The sequence below is a fragment of the Cheilinus undulatus genome, linkage group 3, assembly GCF_018320785.1.
Source record: "Cheilinus undulatus linkage group 3, ASM1832078v1, whole genome shotgun sequence".
Taxonomy (NCBI): Eukaryota; Metazoa; Chordata; class Actinopteri; order Labriformes; family Labridae; genus Cheilinus; species Cheilinus undulatus.
In genome coordinates, this window is record NC_054867.1 from 21,844,814 (window position 1) to 21,866,207 (window position 21,394).

At 39.7% G+C, this 21,394-nt stretch overlaps 1 protein-coding gene across 3 annotated transcripts in view; it reads left to right on the forward strand.

Annotated features, from left to right (window-relative positions):
• Positions 1–21,394, forward strand: part of cita (citron rho-interacting serine/threonine kinase a) — a 57,057-nt gene that overhangs the window by 10,040 nt on the left and 25,623 nt on the right. For 2 of the 3 annotated variants that reach the window (XM_041782883.1, XM_041782885.1), the window contains exons 10-27: positions 1,044–1,233; positions 7,172–7,277; positions 8,915–9,058; positions 9,235–9,354; positions 10,581–10,751; positions 11,007–11,060; positions 11,144–11,197; positions 11,504–11,644; positions 11,774–11,899; positions 12,406–12,501; positions 12,878–12,994; positions 15,412–15,521; positions 17,978–18,152; positions 19,686–19,883; positions 20,126–20,179; positions 20,514–20,711; positions 20,892–21,085; positions 21,187–21,322. In XM_041782883.1, the coding sequence (XP_041638817.1) occupies positions 1,044–1,233; positions 7,172–7,277; positions 8,915–9,058; positions 9,235–9,354; positions 10,581–10,751; positions 11,007–11,060; positions 11,144–11,197; positions 11,504–11,644; positions 11,774–11,899; positions 12,406–12,501; positions 12,878–12,994; positions 15,412–15,521; positions 17,978–18,152; positions 19,686–19,883; positions 20,126–20,179; positions 20,514–20,711; positions 20,892–21,085; positions 21,187–21,322 (2,384 nt within the window). Of the gene's footprint in view, positions 1–1,043; positions 1,234–7,171; positions 7,278–8,914; positions 9,059–9,234; positions 9,355–10,580; positions 10,752–11,006; positions 11,061–11,143; positions 11,198–11,503; positions 11,645–11,770; positions 11,900–12,405; positions 12,502–12,877; positions 12,995–15,411; positions 15,522–17,977; positions 18,153–19,685; positions 19,884–20,125; positions 20,180–20,513; positions 20,712–20,891; positions 21,086–21,186; positions 21,323–21,394 lie in introns of all 3 variants that reach the window. The other variant, XM_041782884.1, reaches the window with a different exon arrangement.

Here is a 21,394-nt window from a genome sequence, read left to right on the forward strand (position 1 = left end):
CGAGAAGTGATGCAGACAGAGTCAAGATCTGCAACTCATCTGCTTTTCAACAGATGCAGCACAAATCTTTTACACTAGTGACACATCACACACGCTCACCGTGACGGAAATACACGTGCGTTTGTTGCACGTCATTGTTGCCATCAAATGCTCGTCCCTGCTCTGTGTGACAAAGAGTTTGACATTTTCACCTTAGCAGCTGTGGGAAAACACACCCATAACGTTCACATTAACGGACACTTTCAGTGAAGCGTAGCAACATTAAAAGAACCAAAGCCTTTGAGTGTATCTGTGATTCAAAACGCATAGCTGCAGGGCTGATGATTGTTTATTTTGCTGTTCTGAAAACCGTGTGTCGTCAGATGAATAAGCCTTCCCTTTTTGGGATTCTAGAGCAATGATCAAACATTGTTATGCTGGTCACTACCCCTGAGCTGTTTCCCCGAATAATGCTCCTATCAGCATTGAATATTAATTAATCTAATTGTTTGTTTAAATCCCTCTGATTAACAGCAAACTATGATACAGTGTTTGAGGTGCAGGAGCTTTTTGTGCCTGTTTGTTTGCTGAAAAAGAGATTTATTGTTTTTGTTTGTGTTAATTACTTTCATGTATTGTCTTTCAGCAATACAAGATATCAACTAAAACATTTGAGGAATCTCAAGATGAATGATTTGATTAAAAACAGACTTTATGTATTGATAATTAGACATAGATAGAGCTTTATACCTCAGTGTTGCTCCAGTTGATTAGCTTGCTCTGCTGCAGTGAGGGAGAGCGAGTGAGCATGTGTATATGAGAGCGAGTGAGCAAGGAGGAGGGAGGGAGGGACAGAGAGGCAGCATGTGCATCAACGCGCGACTTACCGCACTCTAGGCTCCCACCGCTCTGCTCTGTTCCTCCTCCCTTCCTTTCTCTCCCCTTTCTCCTTGTTGTGTTTTTTCTTTTCCAGTTTTTTTTTTTACTAGTTTACTCGTCACTGGTTCTTTTTTCTTTTCCTCCTTACCCTCTCTTACTTCCTCCTCTCATCCTTTCTCCTGCAGTTCTCCCGCCTTTTGTTCCTGCGTTGCACGCTGAAGATGACACCTCTAATTTTGAGGAGCCGGAGCAGGCAGCCCCCCGGCCAGCCTCAGCAGCCCAGCGAGGAGCTCTTCCAGTGGGCTTCCAGGGCCAGGATCTGCCCTTTTTAGGGTGGTTCTTCAGCAGAACGTTGACGACGTTGGCCAAAACTGAGTAAGTGCAACCTGTTTACTCTGCATTGTTTGGCTTTAGACGACCCTTGCTTTCTCCTGTAAGCAGAGCAGAAGGCTGCTGCATACACCTCTCTAACACACCTTTATTAGTTAAACACTGATCCGCCATTTGACTCCAACAAAAGCCATGTTATGGGTGACCTAGTGTGGTGCCCGGGGCAGTATGTGTGAGTCCCTGTCATTAGTGTTGTGACTGTTGGGGCCAGAATGGGTTTGGCCATATGCTGTGTCAGACAAGGAGCGAGGGAAGGAAGGGATCTCCCTGTTCCCTTATGCTGTCTTCCCCTGATTCCTGATTTTCTGCTTCAGCTTGGCACATAGCTGATCTGATGCATAGATAGATCAGGTGAACGAACAAGAGGATGTGAGCTGTCGTTATCTTGCCATCGGCGCTGATTGGTATGCGGCTGAGTGTATCAATGAGGTTTGCTGAGAGGTGGAACCCCAGACACAGAAACACTCCCACCCTCGCTGCTGTTATTGTGCTTTCTCTGTTACTGTGCTGCATAATGGGGCTCCTGACTTTTACAGCACGCGTTTTGGGATGGTAATTATCCCTAATGGTGTTTGGCTTTTTAACCTCTGATTATAAAGCATGAGAATGGGTTTCATTTGTGTAGCCCTGTGGCAGTGCACTAGCAGGTTAATGGTCCTGGAGACTGCGGATCATGGCAGCAGCAGCAACAGAAAGGGAAGAAAAAGCGTTAGCAGATTAGACAAGGAAAGGATGAGAGCTCAGATTGGGGGAGAAAATCTATTTCTATGGTTACAACCATGATGTTTTTTTTTTTTTTTCCAGTCCCCACCCCCATCTTAACCCGTCTCATCTCCTCCTCTTCTTTTTTTTTTTTTTTCCTAATGTCTCTGTCCCTCGCTGTTACACCATCAGTCATCTGCTCAGGGTTTTTAAGTGAAGCCAGTCGTTTCCTTTGCTGCATTTGATCATGAGGCACTCATAGATGGTGTCAGATGTGTGTTTGTGTGTGTGCATGCACATCCTTCATTAAAACACTAAGAGAGAAAAGAACTGAATGAACCCAGAGCCAGCCAAATGAATTGCTAATCATTTGTTTAGCATTTGTTTTGGGGGATCCTGCTATTTTTTCATTTCATTCTTTGTGAACTTGTCTGTCTGACTCCTCATTAGCAAAGCAAAACAACAAAATCCCCATAACAGTGTTCCTCAAATTCATATGCAGCTATCTGCGGTTTAATGTCAGGAAATCTCCCTTTGAAGGTGCTTTAATGTAAGCTGAAATATCTGTTTCTTCAAAAATCCTTAAAAAATATACATTTTAAAGAATTTTAAGGTGAGACAGGATAGTGCTGAGGTGCTTTAGACATCATGCTTATACTATATGCTTGTTTTTCGTGTCAGATGGTCAGTCATCTAGCAAGTCAGATGTCAAGAGCAGGGAATCTTTGCAACTGCTGACCATATTTCCATCTCTAGATTGTGCCAGACAAGCATGTTTTGGATGTTCATAGCCACCTGAGGATTATTCTTTATTATGTATTAGATGTAGAGCTGCACAATAAATCTAATGGCAATGGGATTGTCAGGTTGCAATCATTTTCGTATTGATTGGTACTTGAAAGGTTTACAAACATGCCTGCTAAAAGGCCTTTGAGCTTACAATAGTGCCACTATTGCACTTTATGGAACTACCTTTTATTTTCAAAAAAGGAAAAACTTATTATTTGGAAAATATCAAGTCATTCTGAAAGCAGTGCTGTAAAAACTTCAGGTTTTGTTGTTTGTTTATGCTGCTTTATTTTTGTATGTTTTTTCAAGTTGAGCCACGCTTCAAAACTGTCCTTATTCTCTGCATTTTCCTTGATACCCAAGCAAGTAGACCAATGATATCATTTTTGTATTTGGGCTGAGTATCAACACTGATTGCCTGAATCGATTTAATTGCGATTCACAAGGTCCAAGGTCGATTTGATTCACAATGTGATTTGATCCGATCCAATTTAGTATCCGTGTAGTGATATTTTAGTTATAAACCTATTTTACTTCAACACTGATGAGATTCTCAGAGTACAAAAGTTGAAAATAGTACAAAGGATGTTCCAACCAGGCACATTATTAAAAATATCATGGTTTACATTAAAAAATGACCCCATACTCATAGTAATGACCTTTAGCTATGACATGAGCTATGTGATTTAGAGACTGGTCGCACAAGAAGCCGTCAGGAAGCAGAGCAGGTCTATATTCAGAGATAGCTCTCTGGACTATATGAATCAATATCATACTAAAAAAACAAAACCAATCTGAATCAGAGAATTTTTTAACCCAGTCTTTTTTTGTATGATATTATAATTGCAAAATCGCAGTATTATCCAGTATAGTCGCAATTGCACATGATTACCAAATCATGCAGCACTAGTTGTTTGTTTTTTTTCTGATCTGGTGCTATAATTTGGTTTGAATTTCCTCAGAAGTGAGGATTCCCAGCAATTAATTGCTTGATATGAAAAACCTGCTGGGGACACTCCTGGTCTCTGGAGGTGGAGTTTGTTTTTAATAACCCTTTGACTGTCCCCCTACTATCCCCGTTGGTCCAAGTCTACATCAGGACACAGATAAGCCAATCTAAAAGACAAAAATTTAGTCAAAATTTCTGAGCTAGTATCTTCTCTTCAGCAGTTCAGCGCCCTGAAACACTTAACAACCAATACTCTAATCTAGCGCCACCCAGTGGACGAGAATGGCAAAGTTGTTAATGTTCATACTTGGCCTTAAGAGGGCAGAGATGGCCTAACATGTATGTCACACATGGCATGTTTCCCTTATGTCTCTCCTCTACCCCTCTCTTCTTATAAGTTGCACTGTTTTTTTTTTTTTGCACCCTGAGGTTATCAGATTTATTTGGCCATTAGTCAATTCAGATACAACACATATATACTTTGCACTGATTTTAGAGTTAAATATAAGCTTATTGGATGTTGTTTAGCTAACAGCAATTAAAAAAGAGAACATAGATATCTGTCAGACACCAGGGATATCCTTGATGTAAAAAGGGCCCCAAAAAGGGTTTCAACCTCTCACCAAAAAAGTTTTAATGATACTGTAAGGGAACTGTTTGTCAAAATGTACAAACCAAATCATTTGAGATTTTTACAATTCAGGGGTGATGCTTATCACAGTGTTTAGGATTACAATTACAATTACAATTACAACAGGTCACATCTTCTGCCTAATAGTAAATCTCTTCTCTGGAACAACCATCACGTGCCAGCATAAAAATGGCACAACGCAACAGATAAATAAATGCTACTGAAACTGGTTCATGTCTTCTTTATCTGCTAATGTTTGTCTAAAGGGCCAATCTTGGCCAATACTAATGTTAAACTGATGCATCTGTGCTAGGGGTAGATTGATTATCAGTTCCTGCATTTTATCCATCCATCCATCCATCCATCCATTTTCTATTCCGCTTATCGGGGGTCGCAGGGGGGCTGGAGCCTATCCCAGCTGTCATTGGGCGAGAGGCAGGGTACACCCTGGACTGGTCACCAGTCAGTCGCAGGGCTGACGTATAGAGACAGACAACCAGGCACGCTCAAATTCACTCCTACGGCCAATTTAGAGTCACCTTCTTGCCTTGAGGCAACAGCGCTAACCCCTGTGCCGCCATGCAGCCCAATCTGCGTTTTATTTTACCAATAATCAACCAAAATCAATTCAATCAAAGTTGTGCTACTTTAGCTCCACTGCAAGATATGTCTTCGATGGTATTGTTTTACACTCTCCACAGTCTCACCTAATGTCCTGCCGACAACACAATCTGATTGGCTTGATGTCACACAATTACCAGTGGACCAATAAGCACTGAGGTTTGGGTGGCACTGACACATGAAGTATATGGCATCCCTCCCTGTTTCCTGCTGCTACTGCCTTGCTCTCTGCGGGTTCTTTTGTTGGCTGAATTTTTTTATTTTCCTTAAATTTTAACATAAGTTTTACTTTTTGCCACATTAAGTACATTTTGTTTGTCATAACAAATGCACATTGATTCCAAATCTCATGCACCACTAATAATCTGTAATGATATCAGCCCTGAAAACACTATCAGTCAACCTTAATCTGTGCATTTCTAGTTTCTTTGACTGATTCTTTGTTTTTGTTCATTAGGATAATCATAAGATTAAGATACCAAATCCAGTGAGGGGTGATTTTCCACTTGTTCCCTCATGTTTATTTGTGCCAGTTTTTATTCATATCTGCTGTGTATATGATTATGTCTGCTTGTTTGCATTTTCCTCAGTGTGTATGTAGATGAATGAATGTGCTCATTATTTTTGTTTACCTGATCAGAGCTGTAGAACTCTTTTACTTCAAGACTTTTCCTGCCCTCAGATTCTCTTCAAAACTGCAGCCTGCACTGGATGCTCATTTATTTTCCCTTCATTGTAAATACACAAGATCCTCTCTCTTGTTAAACCCCTTTTTTGCCAAAATATTGTTTTCATGAGTACAAATGTCAATCATTCTACCTTCAAAAGATCGTTGATGCTGTCTTGTTGTAATGTATAGCGGTGTACTTAACGAAAATGGTCAGGAGTTGAGCAAGAAATCCGTGCATCCTAATTGCCCACTCAGAGTTTAAATTCAGCACTTCTTTCACACAGATAAGTGGAAAAAAATGCAGACTTTATGCAGAAAAAAACCCAGCTGAGGATATTTAAATTGTCATATTATCAGTACAGCAGTCTCCAAAAACTGCTCGGCTAGGCACTGAAGATCTTTAATAAATTTTGCTGTCTAACATCAATTTTTAATTGGCACAGATTCAGCTCCCTGTAACGCCTCATCGTTTAGTCTAGATTCCTGTGAAAAGGGCTGGATGGGGTGTTGCTGATTTGTTGTGCTCTGAGCAAAATGTGCATGTGTGTCTGAGAGTACTCTCTCTTTTTATAAATATATACATATAAATATATATGTACTGTATGTGTGTGTCGGGGGGATTTTTTCCAATGCAGAGGCGAAAGAGAGCAGTGCTGCTTGCTTTTGTGCTTATTTTTAACACTGTGACTCAGGCTGAGTCAACTTTGTTAAAGATCCCTCTGCTGTATTTATGAGCTCATTCATACGGGCCCATTCATTTATTTACGACACTTAGAATTCAGAGTTGTCTGTACTCTAGCCATGAGAAGACTGAAAATTGATTTTGGGATTGAAAGAAGAAAAACCCCAATCACATATTCCTTTACATAAACAAGAGAGGAGTGCGTCAGACTCACCCCAGCACTCTGGACAGACCATCACCAAACAGAAGCAGCGCCTAAATTCTCCTGTCACGTTACTTTGTCAGGCAGACAGCAATTTTTCAAAGGTCTAGGCTGCTTTGTTGTTGATCCTGGAGTCTTATTCTTCTTGAATAAACTGCACTGAATAAAATATCTTCTCACTTGAAAATGCTCCATTGAATGATATTCTTATTGTAGTCAGTAGACGTATTGTTATGACCAGTTATTATTTAGAGTACTTTCTATACAAAGGAAACTGTAGTCAGTGCATATTTGTTCACTCGCTGTCTCTCCCTGTCTGTTGCTCATTTTGTCGTGTGGGAGTTGTGTCTGTGTTTCAGCCAAATTAATGACAGCTATGATACTACAAGACTCACTGTTACATTTGACAGCTCTATGTCATGATATGAAATTGTTAATTATCCTCTTTTAACTAACTTATGACAGTATTTGTGGTACTTAAAATTTAATTGATGTTCTTATCCAACAGGGAATATTTGAAAAATGTCAACATTATTTTAGTTTGTTTGAATTTGTTAACTGACCTCTGACAGCAGATGTGCAGGACACTTACTTAAGACAAAAGAGTGCCATACTTAAGAATAAAGATTTTGCCATGCATTGTTAACAGGAACAACTATACATGTTTCTCTCCTCAGGGGGGTATCAGCAGGCCTCAACTCTCCTGCAAAGACCAACTCCATGGAAAAGAAATTGCACCTTAAAAGCAGAGAACTACAAGAAACTCAAGACAAATGTCACAAGGTGAGAATGCACTTTATGGCTTTTTTTTATGTACCAGCATTCAAACAACTCAACTCTACTCACCTTTATTTGTACGGCACTTTTCAGACTTAAATCATTCAGCCAAAGTGCTTCTAAAAAATAGACATACAGGGAATAATAGCAGAAGTAGAATTAAGGCAATGGCATAATTTATTATGAACACAACAATTCCAATTCACTAAGAATTAGTGAAGTCAGTCAAAGTAAGACAATAAAATCTAGGAATGCACAATAATAGACTTTTTCCAATATTTACAAATTCGTACCAATATGGACACTGATGTGTAAGTGTACTTAAGACTTAAAACTTAAGTCCTTAAAACACACTTAAAAGTTTAAGGAAGGAGGATGAAGAAAAGACTTCAGCTAACGTAGGTCTGCTGGTCCTTCCTAAAGTGCTGCAAACTTATTCATACTTACAGCTGATATTATCAGTCATTATAGGCCTGTTTTTACTGCTGATATGGTGGTTGTTTATATTGGCAGAAATGTACATCTATGCAGACACCAATTATGAAATTAGTCTGCCAATAGCAGTATTTTTCAGATAATATCCTGCATCACCAATAAAAACGCAGATAAAATGTTAGTTTGACAGAAAAAAGGTCAAAACTAAAGCTGTCAATAGATTACATTTTTTTTTGAAAATGTGATTAATACCAGAATTTCTGTGATAAATTGTGATTAAATGCACCTGTTTGTCACATTTTAGAATTACATTTTTTTGTGTTTTTGTGTCATTTTGGGTTTTCTACTGTCTTAAACTAAGGGAACTGGACTTGCTGTTTGGACACAGACCTGCTTTATCGCTAGGTCAAAGATCATGATATGAGCTTAACCACAGAAAAAAGGAACTTGTAATGGATTGAAACGGTCAAATGTGCTGGACTTATTTTACATCTCTGTGGTTGCAGAGAGATGCTGATGTGGCTTAACCAAAGTGTGCTGAAAGGGACAATAAAGCATGCGATTAATTACGCGATTAATTATTAAAAACAATTAGTGCACCAATTGTGGACCTAAATAAACTCAGTTAATCTTGACAGCCCTAGTAAAAACCTGTAACAAGGTTGTAAAGATGCCTCGGATTAAAAAAAATGTGTCTTAAATTTGCTTTGAAAAACACCCAGAGATCAGAGCAGAACGCTATCAAATTACTAGCTTTAAATAAAGAAAGCAGCTCCACAAAATTAGAAGCTAAAGTAAGAACATTAATAGAAACTGTTTTTTGTAGTTCCATATTGTATCTCTTTGTTTTAAGCAAAAATGATTCCATCATGGTTTTTAACACCAGACGTTCTGTGTTTATTCTGGCTGACTGAATGAAGACAGATCGAGCACGCTTCTGTTGCTGCTGTATGAAGCCAAGTTAGCTCGTTGTGTGAATAACATAACATCCTTTAAACATTCTGAGCTGGTTGATATGTTGGGTAAATCAACATAATATATGACTAATGAACCCTTCTGTCTGATTTGAAGTACTGCTTTAAGTACTTTGACATTTCTGCTGCCTTCAAAGTGTCGGATCTAACAAACAGTTAACATCCACTTGTTGTAGACCTTTAGTTAAGCTGCAGTGATTGTGGTAATTGTTGTGTTGTCTCCTGTGGATTCAGATGGAGCAGGAGATCTCCAGGTTTCAGCGTAAAATGACTGACCTGGAGTCAGTTCTCCACCAGAAGGATGTGGAACTGAAGGCATCCGAGACTCAGAGGAGCATTCTGGAGCAGGACCTCGCCACCTACATTACAGAGTGTAGTGTGAGTCATAATAACCACTGGCAGTCTGTGTGTGAAGAATTTCATATAATGTGATATAACCTTCAATAACTTGATGTTTTTCTTACATTGGTTGCATTGGCTTCCACACCTTAACAAGGTAGTATAGATTTGAACAAAGCACGACCTTTATGTTGTTTGTACTTTTGTGTTTGCAGAGCCTGAAGAGGAGCTTGGAGGAGGCACGTGTGGAGGTCTCCAGAGAGGATGACAAGGCTATGCAGCTGCTGCACGACATCCGCGAACAGAGCAACAAGCTGCAGGAAATTAAAGAGCAAGTATGTAAATGTTCTCAATCCAGCGATCTGTTGTCTCCGCCTCCTCATCATGATAATGATACACTACATGCAGAGATTTTTGTAGAAACACTTCAAGGTATTTATACTAAAAGTATGCAGTGAAGGCAGAAAAATGCACTTGTATTGTAGCCATACACAGCCATCACCCTATTTAAGGAGAGACTCTTTGTAGTGTCTCCTGGCTATCGTAGCTGATAAGGAGGGAACTGAAACAGTAGGGAGATTATACTCAGTCAGTGCGTCCCTGTAACACAGGCAGGGCTCCCCTCAGAGGACTCCCCTTTCCACAGCTCACATTAAGGTCATCAGTGCAGATGGCTTTCCCGCAAGGTACAAACTAGAGGAGACTTTGATCTAAACACAAGAGATTTACCCAGTGTCTCCCAGGGGAATAATACACTGCACTTACAGTTTTTAAATAAACATTTGTGTTCAAAAAGATAATTTAAAGCTTCACTTGTAAATATTTATACTGGCATCAAGAGCTGATATCTGAGTGTAAATTTTGGTACACAGGATGCAAAAAAATCAAGAATGAAGTGTTTCTCCACATCAGTGTAAACATTTTTTTCCTTTCTTCATTCTTCCCTTTCTTCCTCCACACCTTCACGGTGTAAAGTTGCAGCAACAACAGTGGCTTTGTAATTCTTGAGTTCTTATGTGTGATTTTGACACTCGTAGGGATAAATGTTCATTGCTGCAGTGCACTGCAGCTCCTATAGATCACTGCAGAATGAAACACAGTCAGCAGATCTGTGAAGTATATCTTTGTCTGTATAGCATTGGCAGCATTGTTGCCTATGTTAAGTGCTCTGTTCCACTGTTCAGCCTCTGCCAAACAAAACTCCTGCTGCTGTTGTTTCTTGTCAAAACAAACACATAAAACCCTGCTGGATATTTTCAGACTAAGTAGTTTTCCTCTACTTAAAAAAAAAAGAAAAGAAAAGATGTTTTTCAGAAGAGAGAAAAAAACTTGTCTTCTCACAAGGATGACAACAGTGATTGCCCCCAGCCTGTAAAGAATTAGTGTGATCACAGTTCCGAGTCTTTGGGCAGGTTTCAAAACACAAAGTACAACATTGTCTCATTGCCTTCAACAGTTCATTACACCACACAGCATTCTGCTGTGCAAAAACTAAACCTGGCATGTTCCTGCATCCTTTCCCCCTGCATTGACATCCACTGTTTGCTTTAAATGTTCTCAGGAGTACCATGCCCAGCTGGAGGAGATGCAGGTGACCATCAGGCAGTTGGAGGAGGACCTGTCAGCTGCTCGCCGCCGTAGCGATCTCTACGAATCTGAACTGAGAGATTCAAGGCAAACAAGTGAGGAACTCAAGAGGAAAGCTGTAGAATACCAGCAGAGAATCCAGAAGGTATGCATGCAGCAGATATGCTTACAAGTTATGTAATAAACACACATTGAAAAACAGGCTCAAGAGTCACTTTCTTAAGTATTAAATCCTCTTGACTGAGAGCTCTTAGGGATGCTTTAGCCGGAAGTCCAAGTATTTATGGGAAAAGTGCTGCCTGGGCTGCTGCGCTTGCTCTTTTGGAGCTGCAAACACCAGAAAATGGGTGGATTGCACTTTATTGATCAGTTTTTACTTCATGCCAATTATTTTTTTCAGGCTAAAGAGCAGGGCAAAGCTGAGGTGGAGGAGCTTCTTTCCAAACTAGAGAAGGTAACAAATCAGACTTCTTGGATTGAGCTCTAGGCTCAGAATTGTTATAAATTCAGTTTTCTGATCTGATTTTCTTTCTCCAGACCAACTCTGAGCAGCAGGCAAAGATCCAGGAGCTGCAAGAAAAACTTTCCAAGGTGAACTATTGATTTTCGTATTAAAGTTCATGCAGTGAGAAATATTTATTCAGATATTTTTAGAATGCTATCTCTAACAGATTCATTGTAAGACATAATGAATCCATTTTGGTATCTTTTACCATTGACAACAAAAACTATCTTCAACAGAATCCACCACTTTTCTTTGTCTGCTTTGCTGCTATACTCCATTAATTCCCTGGAGTAGCTTTTTTTCCATGTGTCTGTGGACAGGAATTGCCCAAGCATATCAAGAGGCTTGTCTTGGGATCTACTAACAGCCTCTGACTTCTTGACCTCCCACAGGCAGTGAAAGCCAGCACAGAAGCCACTGAGTTGCTGCAAAATGTTCGACAGGCAAAAGAGCGACTGGAAAGGGACCTTGAGCGTCTGCGAGGCAAAACAGACTCTAGTGACACTTTAAAACGCCGCCTGAGGGAGACAGAGGTACCTGAGCAAAGTCACTATAATAAATTAATGTGTTAAGTCATTATAGTTCCTTAAAAAAAAAAAAAAACACAAGCCGCTGCCTTCCATGTGGTTAGCCTTACATGATGTTTCTTGTTGGGTAAGCAGGAGGGCAGGAAAACCCTGGAGAACCAGGTAAAAAGGCTGGAGATGGTCGAGCGGCGAGAGAATAAGCTGAAAGATGACATTCAGACCAAATCCCAGCAGATCCAGCAGATGGCTGAGAAGATCCTGGTGAGAGATCTGCAGATAAGGCCTTAATACTCAACCCTTAATTTCACCGCTTGTCCCACCCACCCCTCCCATTCATCCAACCCACTCCCACTTCATCTCTCCACCTTGGATCGCACTCACTCACAGACAGCGGCTAAGAGAGCTCTTATGAACACATGAATACAAGCTAACCCATCTCTTTAGAGAGGCTAGACTTTAGTATATGAAGGGGCAGCATGAACAGGCAACGTTTCAGTCGACTTTTGGATTTCCAGCTTTTTAGCGCAAGTTTTTGAGTTATTATAATAGTACTACCTTTGTTTTCTACTTTTGTTTTTTATAGATTGTGCTGTTATGTATTGTGTAAACAAAGGGCTCTAGGGCTACATTATCTCCCTTTGTAATTATAGTGTTCATTATATCCTGTCATAATTTTGCTACAGACAAAAATAGCAATTGTATAAATGTGAAATTTAGAATGAAGCTGTGATTTGTGCTGAGATATGTATCAACCTTTGTCCCTGCAGGAGCTTGAGGAGAACCTGAGGGATGCCCAGTCAACTGCTCAGAGGATGGAAACTCAGCTGACTCAGAAGGAGAGGCTTTATGAAGACAAGATTAAGGTGGGCCCTTCTCCTGTAAACTGTATACAGTATTTCTGAGGATTGTTAATTCAAAGTTATTTTATTTATTTGTTATAATACAGCCTGGTGGAGGTGGTGGTCAGAGGTTGCAGTTTGGTTATACGAGAGTTGTTCATCCTCACACTCCTGTCATTTTAAATCAGTGTTGTTGTGTCAGTGAAGTCAGAGCTATCACATGTGTCACAGCAAGCTTTGACACCAAAGTAATGACTGTTTGCACATAAGCTTGTACATTTAAAACCATGCCAGTATTTATTTATTTGAAAAATGGCTTTATCAGCAGACTACAGTTTTCAGCCTCAGTATAATGGCATCAAATCAACAGTGGTGAGTTTAATATCCACTCATTCTGAAGGTTCTGGAGGCCCAGATGAAGACTGACCTGGCTGAGAAGGAGAGCCTGGAGGCCAGAAGAGCCCAGCAGGAGGAGGAGTCTAGAGAGAACTGCAAACTCATCAGCGAACAGAAAGCAGTAAGGAAAACACAACAGGCTTTTAAAAATATTTTGTCTCCAGTCTGGTATTTGCAGGTAAAGTTTCTACAGAGAAAGTGAGATTTAAACCAAGAAGGGACTTTTTATTGTCCTTTTTCCCAAACAATGTTTTATTTTACACAGTCATGCAACAAAAGACTAGCAGCTTATGTTATGTAATAAATACTGTATGTTTTGGTGTCTTAGTTATGTAAGAATATGACACCTTTCTTGTTCACTGTATTTGTTTAAACTTGACAGCTCGACTCCGCCAGTGTTTGGCATGTCTTTTATACACTAGTTTGTCATAAATGGTCAAATGTATTGGAGTCTACTGTTGGATTAAATTGCAGTATACTTCATGTTGCACTATAAAGCCTGGGCTCAGGTCCTAATCTGGCTAATGTGGTAGAATTGAGGCAGTTAAGAAGCTTTTAGAGGCAGTCATCTGACATTGACAGGAGAAGATTCAGGCAACACCTTAATGGACTCTAATAGGATTTCACTGCAGTACAAAATTCTGTTTCCTACAAAAAAATGTGCTGCTGAATTATGTGTACACCAAGACTTTTAGAAGGATCTTACTATCATTTAAAGGTGAACATATTCTTGAATTTGAGTTCATTTGTCAAGGATGTTGATTTTATTTCTGATAACTTTTAGAACACAGCATTGAAAGAGTCTCTGAAGATAAGTATCTCAATATCTGGTTGGATCAAAAACACAGATTAGAATTTCACATTGACTCTCTGGCCAGCAAATTAAGACAAAATAACATGTTATTGAAGCCTTCTTTTTGGTCTGTTTTAGATCATGGTGATGTTGTTTATAGAAACTTCTCTGCCTCCACTCTTTAACCCCTGTAATTTATTTATCACTCAGCCTTCTGATTTGTTACTGGTGATGGGCTGGGCACCTCTAACTTAAAGAGGTGACAGGATTTGGGTTCTTCAGGGTGTCTGCGAGGTCTTAAAAAGTATTAGAAATTCATCAATTTAGCCAAAATCAAGGCTTTAAAAAGTACAAAAAAGTCTTAAATGCATGACCATAGGGTATTAAATTTGGCTGTTTTTTATTTTTTATAATATTCTAAAGTTGTTTCTTTAAAATGAGAATGAAATAATAATTTAAGTATCCTGAAATGCACAATTATACCCTTTTTTCAACCTAAAGGTATGCTATTTTACTTTTTAGCTTAAACTGTGTGCAAAACTTGTGAATAGGTACTTCTAGATTGTAATGTAACTACTTCTAGTTAGTTAAATAAATTTATAAAACCTTTCTCCATTCAGCTGCCCTGTGGTATTGGTTCCTAGCCTGCAGAAGGGGGGTGAGGGGATTTGTCTGCTCTGAGGTTGTCGAGATTAGATTTGTCAATTTTGACTAAAATCATGATAAAACACTTAAATAGTTTGATTTTTTTACAGCAGTGTATCATTTTTCATTTTTGTGGTTCGATACGAGCAGGGAGAACTTAACAATAATTAATAAGAGCATAGACACATCTTATTAATTTATTAAGCCATAGTTGGCAAAATGCCATCATATAAAACATCTTTTTGAAACTGGTATCATAATCAACATTCAACATGATCTACTGGCTTGCTGTTGCTTGAAACTCCACAGGCAAACACTTTATTTGGAAGAAGTGCTTTTAGCTTCTCTGCTGCGTTTGCACAGAACACTTCACAACAAACATTTAAACTGCCAAAACTTGTTCCTATTGGTCATTTTAAAACTATAATATTTAACTAGTCTGCTCAAAAATGTAACTGTTTTAATTTTACTGTTAATGTTCTTCGTATTTTTTGTTTAATGCATTTTATTGGATGTGCTATAACATCACTAAACATGAGGGAATGAGGTTGAATGAATGAATAACAGAGCTGCATTGAGCTGAATTGTATTATTATCCCAATATGAGCTTTTGCAATCAACCCACAGCAAATATCTCAATCTATCACATGAAAAAATACTTATGCAAACATTTGCAAACATTTCATTAGATTTCAGTTTTCACACCATTTTCATGCAGTCAGATAAAAACAAGCTAGCTATCAGCTACCCTTAGGGTAATTGTTGCAAATCTAGTGGTAAAAACTGCTTGATTTTAATTTCATTCACCGGACACATACTGTAAACAGCTAACGCTAAAGCTAATGCATATTATTAGAATGATTAAACCTCGTATTAATGTCACAACATGCAACAAATACGGTTGCACATCACTGTTTTTAACGGTGTGGGCCACGGATAAAAATAGAATCAATGTCCAAAATAATTGATTCATAAATGTAATAACTTTTTTAAAATATTGCATTTTTACAACAGAAAGAAAAGATATCACAATACTACTTTTCCCCCAATATCACTCAGCCCTAATTACCAACATATTATTATGTCTCCATCTTCCCTAGACCATTAATGCTATGGACTCCAAGATGAAGAACCTTGAGCAGCGTATCGCTGAGCTGTCAGAGGCTAACAAGCTGGCCGCCAACAGCAGCATCTACACCCAGAAGAATATGTGAGTTAACTAGACTTTCTGCACACATTTTTTTTTTTCTTTTCTTATGAGGGCTCTCACTTGCACCGACCATCTCCTTCAGTTTCTAATATCTTCATTAGTGTGAACCTACATCCTCTACAACGTGGCTTATCAGTCTCCCCTGGGTGTAAATTGCACATGATCCCCTAGGTTTAGTGGTTGTAAACAAATATTTTCATAATAACTAAATCAAATAGCATTGCAAAAATGAAGTGACAGTGCGGCAGGGGACACTTGTAGTGATCAGCTTTCATAGAATTATATCCTGAACTTGCAGCTCCCTTCTGATTACAGAGCTTTTAGCAAGTTCTTGCTGCTCTGCCTGTAATTTTATTGCTTTAGGTCATTGGCACCAAACTCTGCAATGTTTATCTCTGCAATTTACAGCAGAAAACTTCTGAAACCCACCACGCACCATCTGCTCAACACAAACAGTAATTTCCACAACTATCTGTAAAGATGGTGTATTATTTAGTTGACAACAAAAGCTGCATATATTCCTCTGGAATGTGTAATTGAGTAATAACAACGATGAAGAGCGAATACTGGACTTTGATTCAGCTGTCCCCAAACATGTCTCAAAATCAGCATTGATGTTGTTCTGCACCTGCTGGTGGTTGAATGGTAACACATACGGCTTGGAGTATAAATGTCTAGTAGATAGCACACTTTTGTACCAGACTTTCAGATAAAAACAAGACTTCTCTTTAGCCATACCTCTACTATCTCTCAGCCCACTCTCTCCTATGTTACAACCAAGTGCAACCATTTAAAGGACTGAAATGGTTCTGCCTCCGAGTCCTCCATTCAAACATGCAGTCTAAAAGTGATTCAGTTATTTCTTTAGAGTATTTTAGACCAAACAAAGTCTTTCCCTTGTTTGCAAGGTCTGCTGGTTCTCTTTGAATTATGTTTTTGTTACTCTATGCCTCTACAGAGGCCCTGAGCTAACCCAGAGTGAGTTTGACTTCAATCTCAGTTCACTGAAGCCATCACTCAACAATATATTAAATCAGACTGCACTTGATATTTACTACATTAGGATCTGTGTCTGTACCCAGCTTGCCAACAACCCCAGTTTCGGTGCTGACTGTTCCTAGGTATACAAAAGTTGACTTCTGCTTTCCTTGATAGTAGCCATAAGATTGTTTTTAAGTAGCTCTGTGGACTTAACATTTGTCTTTATTCAAGCTAAATAAAACACAAGATACTTGTGCCCTATAAAGAGGATCAGCGCTCAGTGAAGAAGTCCCTCATCCATTACTATTTACCTCCACAAGTAGTAAGAAACCCGCACTTCACCAGGGTTGTCAAGTGGGAATCCTCCTTCGTCAGTGTTTCGTCCAGTTAGTCCCACGACACCTCCAGAGGGCTGAACAGTGATCTCCCGTGATCTCCTCTTCAAGGAAATATCATCATGAAAGGATGTAAAGACATCACATCAGGGCATCTGCAGCAGGTCTAGTCCTGGAAACTGTGCTCTCATAAAGATGAATCAGATCAGTCTTTCTCCTAAGATTGTTGCTGACAAAGCAGGTGTCATAAGTTTTGCTTCTTCATAATTTTGATTTGTCTGTAGGGATGTAATAGTATCAAAGCCTCACAGTATGATAATTACCTTGGCAACAAGTCCATGGTACAGTATTTATTACAGTATCAGAAAACAAAAAACAATAGAATAACAAATAAAGATGGGGTAAAAAGTGGTGTCAGCATTTATACATTTATTCAAAACAATTGCACTTTAGATATTACAATATGTGCAAAAAAGTACTGTGTGGTGGTGTGCATTAGGCTTAAAGATATAAACATATACTTTGGCTCCAGCATGTTTACTAACCTTCTCAAACCTTTGTTGTCCACCACTGAAAATAGCTGTAGGTCTTTGGCGATATATATTTACCTGTATACCTTGTGATCTGTTGAGCCCTCACACATTTGTGGTAAAGTGGGATTATGAACACTTCTTTTAGTCTTTTGTCTTGGCTGGATTCTGCTCCTCACATCTCTGAGAATCTTTTTGGGGTGATAACTTGCCAAGTGGCTCCTTATGTTACTCATATTCCCCATCAAGTTTGTCACTGTAGTCTGGCAGTGTTAGCACATTGTTTTTGTTTGTCAGTCACCTTTTCTCCTTTCTGATTTCTTGAAACCAAAATGTTTCCACACGACAGATTTAAAAGTCGCTGGAGCCTCCACAAACTCAAAAACATTGTCACTCTGTTCTTCCTCGCCACTTGTGGCATCCAACAGTTTCACGCTGTTTACATAATGAACATGTATTTACTGGATTTTGCATGGATTCATTTGCAGGGATAAATTGGCTAAAGTGCATTAGCTTAACAGACTTGCTGTGCATTTTGCAGCGTTTTTGAAAGATGCCTGCTCCTAAACAGGCTATATGTGAACTGCCTCCATGTTTATATTTTTGTCAGGAAAGCCCAGGAGGAAATGATATCAGAGCTTCGGCAGCAGAAGTTCTATTTGGAGTCTCAGGCTGGAAAGCTGGAGGCTCAAAATGCCAAACTGGAGGAGCACCTGGAGAAAATGAGTCAGCAGGAGCAGACCAAGAGGACCCGTCTGCTGGAGCTGGAGAGCAGGCTGCGAGAGGTGAGGGCCCCAGGAAGCAGGCCCACTACTCAAGATTAAGCAATTCACTTTAACTATCACACAGTGTAGCCTGGCATTATTACTATCCACAAAAGGGATTAAGGCAGCTGATCAGCTCGCAAGCGCAGATCCCTTTCAGATTAATGCCTAATTAGATACTGTAGGTCTTTAATGGATTCTGCACAAAATTGCCACTGGACCTGTACACAAGCTGGTACAGTGAGGACAGACTGGAAAAATTATTCAGTTTTAACAGGTGAATAATAAATTGCAAGTCATTAATGTTAAAGCCACGATCAACCTGCAGATTTTGTCTGTGTGTAGCTATGGCCTGTCTCTAACCTCAGCATGATTTAATGAGGTCTAACGTTCATACATTAATTAAAAGTAAAGATGAAAAGTGCTTATTTTTTTACTTTTCCATTTGAACACTCACTTGTTAGTATTTGATACTGTATTAAACAGGAGTTGGCAGCTTTAAAAGTAGATAATGTTTGTTCATCTTCTGATAAAAGCATCACAAAATCCATTAGGTGCATCCAAAGTGAATTTAAAAAAAAGACATAATGGAGAACCACAATGCGGCTGCTTCCTGCCTGAGAGCTCCCTGCTCTGAGGTGTTCTGTGTGTCGATGTTATCAGCGGACAACCTGCTGGCTGGATGTCACATGTCTACCACCACACATGCTGCCCTACTGAGATGTGATACACAGATAGGCACTAATTGCTGGCCTTGCTGCACCCTCACTTGGAAACACATACTTTCCTCCCCACATAGAAATATATAGTCTGTGATGAGATCTACTCCTCCATTTCTGTGATAGTCAGAAATCTAAGGTGAAAGTAAATGCGCCCTCATTTATATCAACCTTGTTATCAAAATTGACTTCCTTTAAAAGATGCCTGAAAAAGGTTAATGCTATCTCTGTTTTTTTGGCATTAAAATGTATGATATTTAAAGGAAACTAGGAGAACTTTTTATTTTAGAATGCACTTCTAGCTTTCTCTGTGCCATCCAATTTTTAGATTTAGTATCTTCCTTTCTACTGGTTGGACTTGTGTCCCCTTACAACCTCTAATTACTCCCCTTTTGGGGTTTTTTCCTATCCTGCCCACGCGCTTAGCTCTTTAGTTTAATTGGACACTTTTTAGCTTTGCTTCATTGCTTTGCTCTTTTAATTGGGCCTAGATTTACAACATTTAAAAAAATCCTAAAGAGATGGACTGTATCCTACTGAATGCAAAGAAGGCCTTAAGTAACTGTTTGAAATTAATATCAATGACAACAGAAAATGTTTGCAAAACAGATAGATGTAGGTCAAATTGTTTCAAGCAGGCCTCCATGTTTATTTTAACCAGTATTTAGATTCTCTCCAAAATTCTGAATCACCCCGATGTCCTAAAACGCCTACCATCTGGCAATGTGAGCAGGTTGGAAAAAGCTGAATATTAAATGCAAACACAATCTGTTTCAGGTCCGATTGAGACTGTGATATACACACAGCATTAACTCTTGTGCTTTTCTCTTTGCAGATGGGCCTAGAACACGAAGAGGAGAAGCTGGAGATCAAGAGACAGGTGTCAGAGTTGACCCTCTCCCTGCAGGAGCGCGAGTCCCAGATTAGCAGCCTGCAGGCAGCACGTCTCGCCCTGGAGAGCCAGCTGCAGCAAGCAAAGACGGAGCTGGAGGAGACCACTGCTGAGGCTGAGGAGGAGATCACCGCCCTCAGGGTAAGAAAAACAGATCGCAGTCACTCATAAACACGCAGGTGTGTGCTTACATTTAGAAAACATTGACTTTGATTGAGGAAATCCTTACTATCCGGTCGCAGCAGTAGAAAGGGAAGTTTATAATGTGTTCCACTCTGATTTCAACAGTGCTTGAGGCAATACACCACTTTTGATCTTTTTATGTAGTAGTCATAGCATATGTAGTATTATGTCTGCTCCCCATTTGCTCTTGTTTCTCACAGAATCACAGAGATGAAATTCAGCGCAAGTTTGATGCCTTGAGAGACAGCTGCTCAGTAAGTGCTGCCACATCTTTTTGTCTCTGAGAGAAAAAAAAAACTTTCCAAAGGTTGTTCAAGACCTTTGAAGATGTTGTTTCTTGTCAAACCTGTAATATTTCATCTTATATAGCAATGCAGTCAACTGAATTATCAAAGATCATCTGTAAAGGGCATGTTATGTACTATATTTTGGTGGATTACGTTGATGCTAAACAGTGATCCAAATGATAGTACCATTTTACTTGATTAAAAGTGCTTCTCCATATTCTGACTCGAAACCCAGAAGTCCACCACCTTTTAGTGAATAGCTTACACTTACGCCTCCCTCTACCTGTTGGTGTTGCCTCAGGTGATCACTGACCTGGAGGAGCAGCTCACACAGCTGAGTCAGGAGAATGCTGAGTTGAACCGCCAGAACTTTTACCTGTCAAAACAGCTAGATGAAGCATCAGATGAGAGGGAGAACCAGCTGCAGCTCAGCCAGGAAGTGGACAGGCTGCGGAGGGAAGTTGCTGACCGTGAGATGCACCTAAACAATCAGAAACAGGTGACACACTCGCACATAGATATGGCTGGAATGTCTTTAACATGACCCTTATATTATTAAGCATCACACCATGTAAAGTGTACGCCTCATAATAATGAAGCCACTGTCGCTTGAAGTGCAAAAAGACAATCCTGTGAAAGATGTCCCCCATCAGGCTTGGTCTTTCATTTTTACTCCCAGAACATTGAGACGCTGAAGACCACATGCAGCATGCTGGAGGAGCAGGTGGTGGAGCTGGAGTCCCTGAACGACGAGCTGCTGGAGAAGGAAAGGCAGTGGGAGGCTTGGAGAGGAGCCTTGGAGGATGAAAAAAGCCAAGCTGAGAGACGTGCCAGAGACTTGCAGAGAATACTGGACAATGAGAAGCAGAACAGGTAAACCCAAACAATGAACTTAGAACAGACAGGACACAAACACTGTTCCATATACACAAATTATATAGCTATGGTTGAACCTGCTATTGATATGTTTACAGGTTGCGTGCAGATCAGCGTAGCACTGAATCTCGCCAGGCTGTGGAACTGGCAGTCAAAGAGCACAAGGCTGAGATATTGGCCTTACAGCAGGCACTGAAGGAGCAGAGGCTGAAGGCTGAAAGTCTCTCTGATACTGTGAGTGTTTAAGTGTTGGACTACAGAATCTAACTTTTGTCTCTTTAGTGGAAAAGGCAAACATTTATTTAA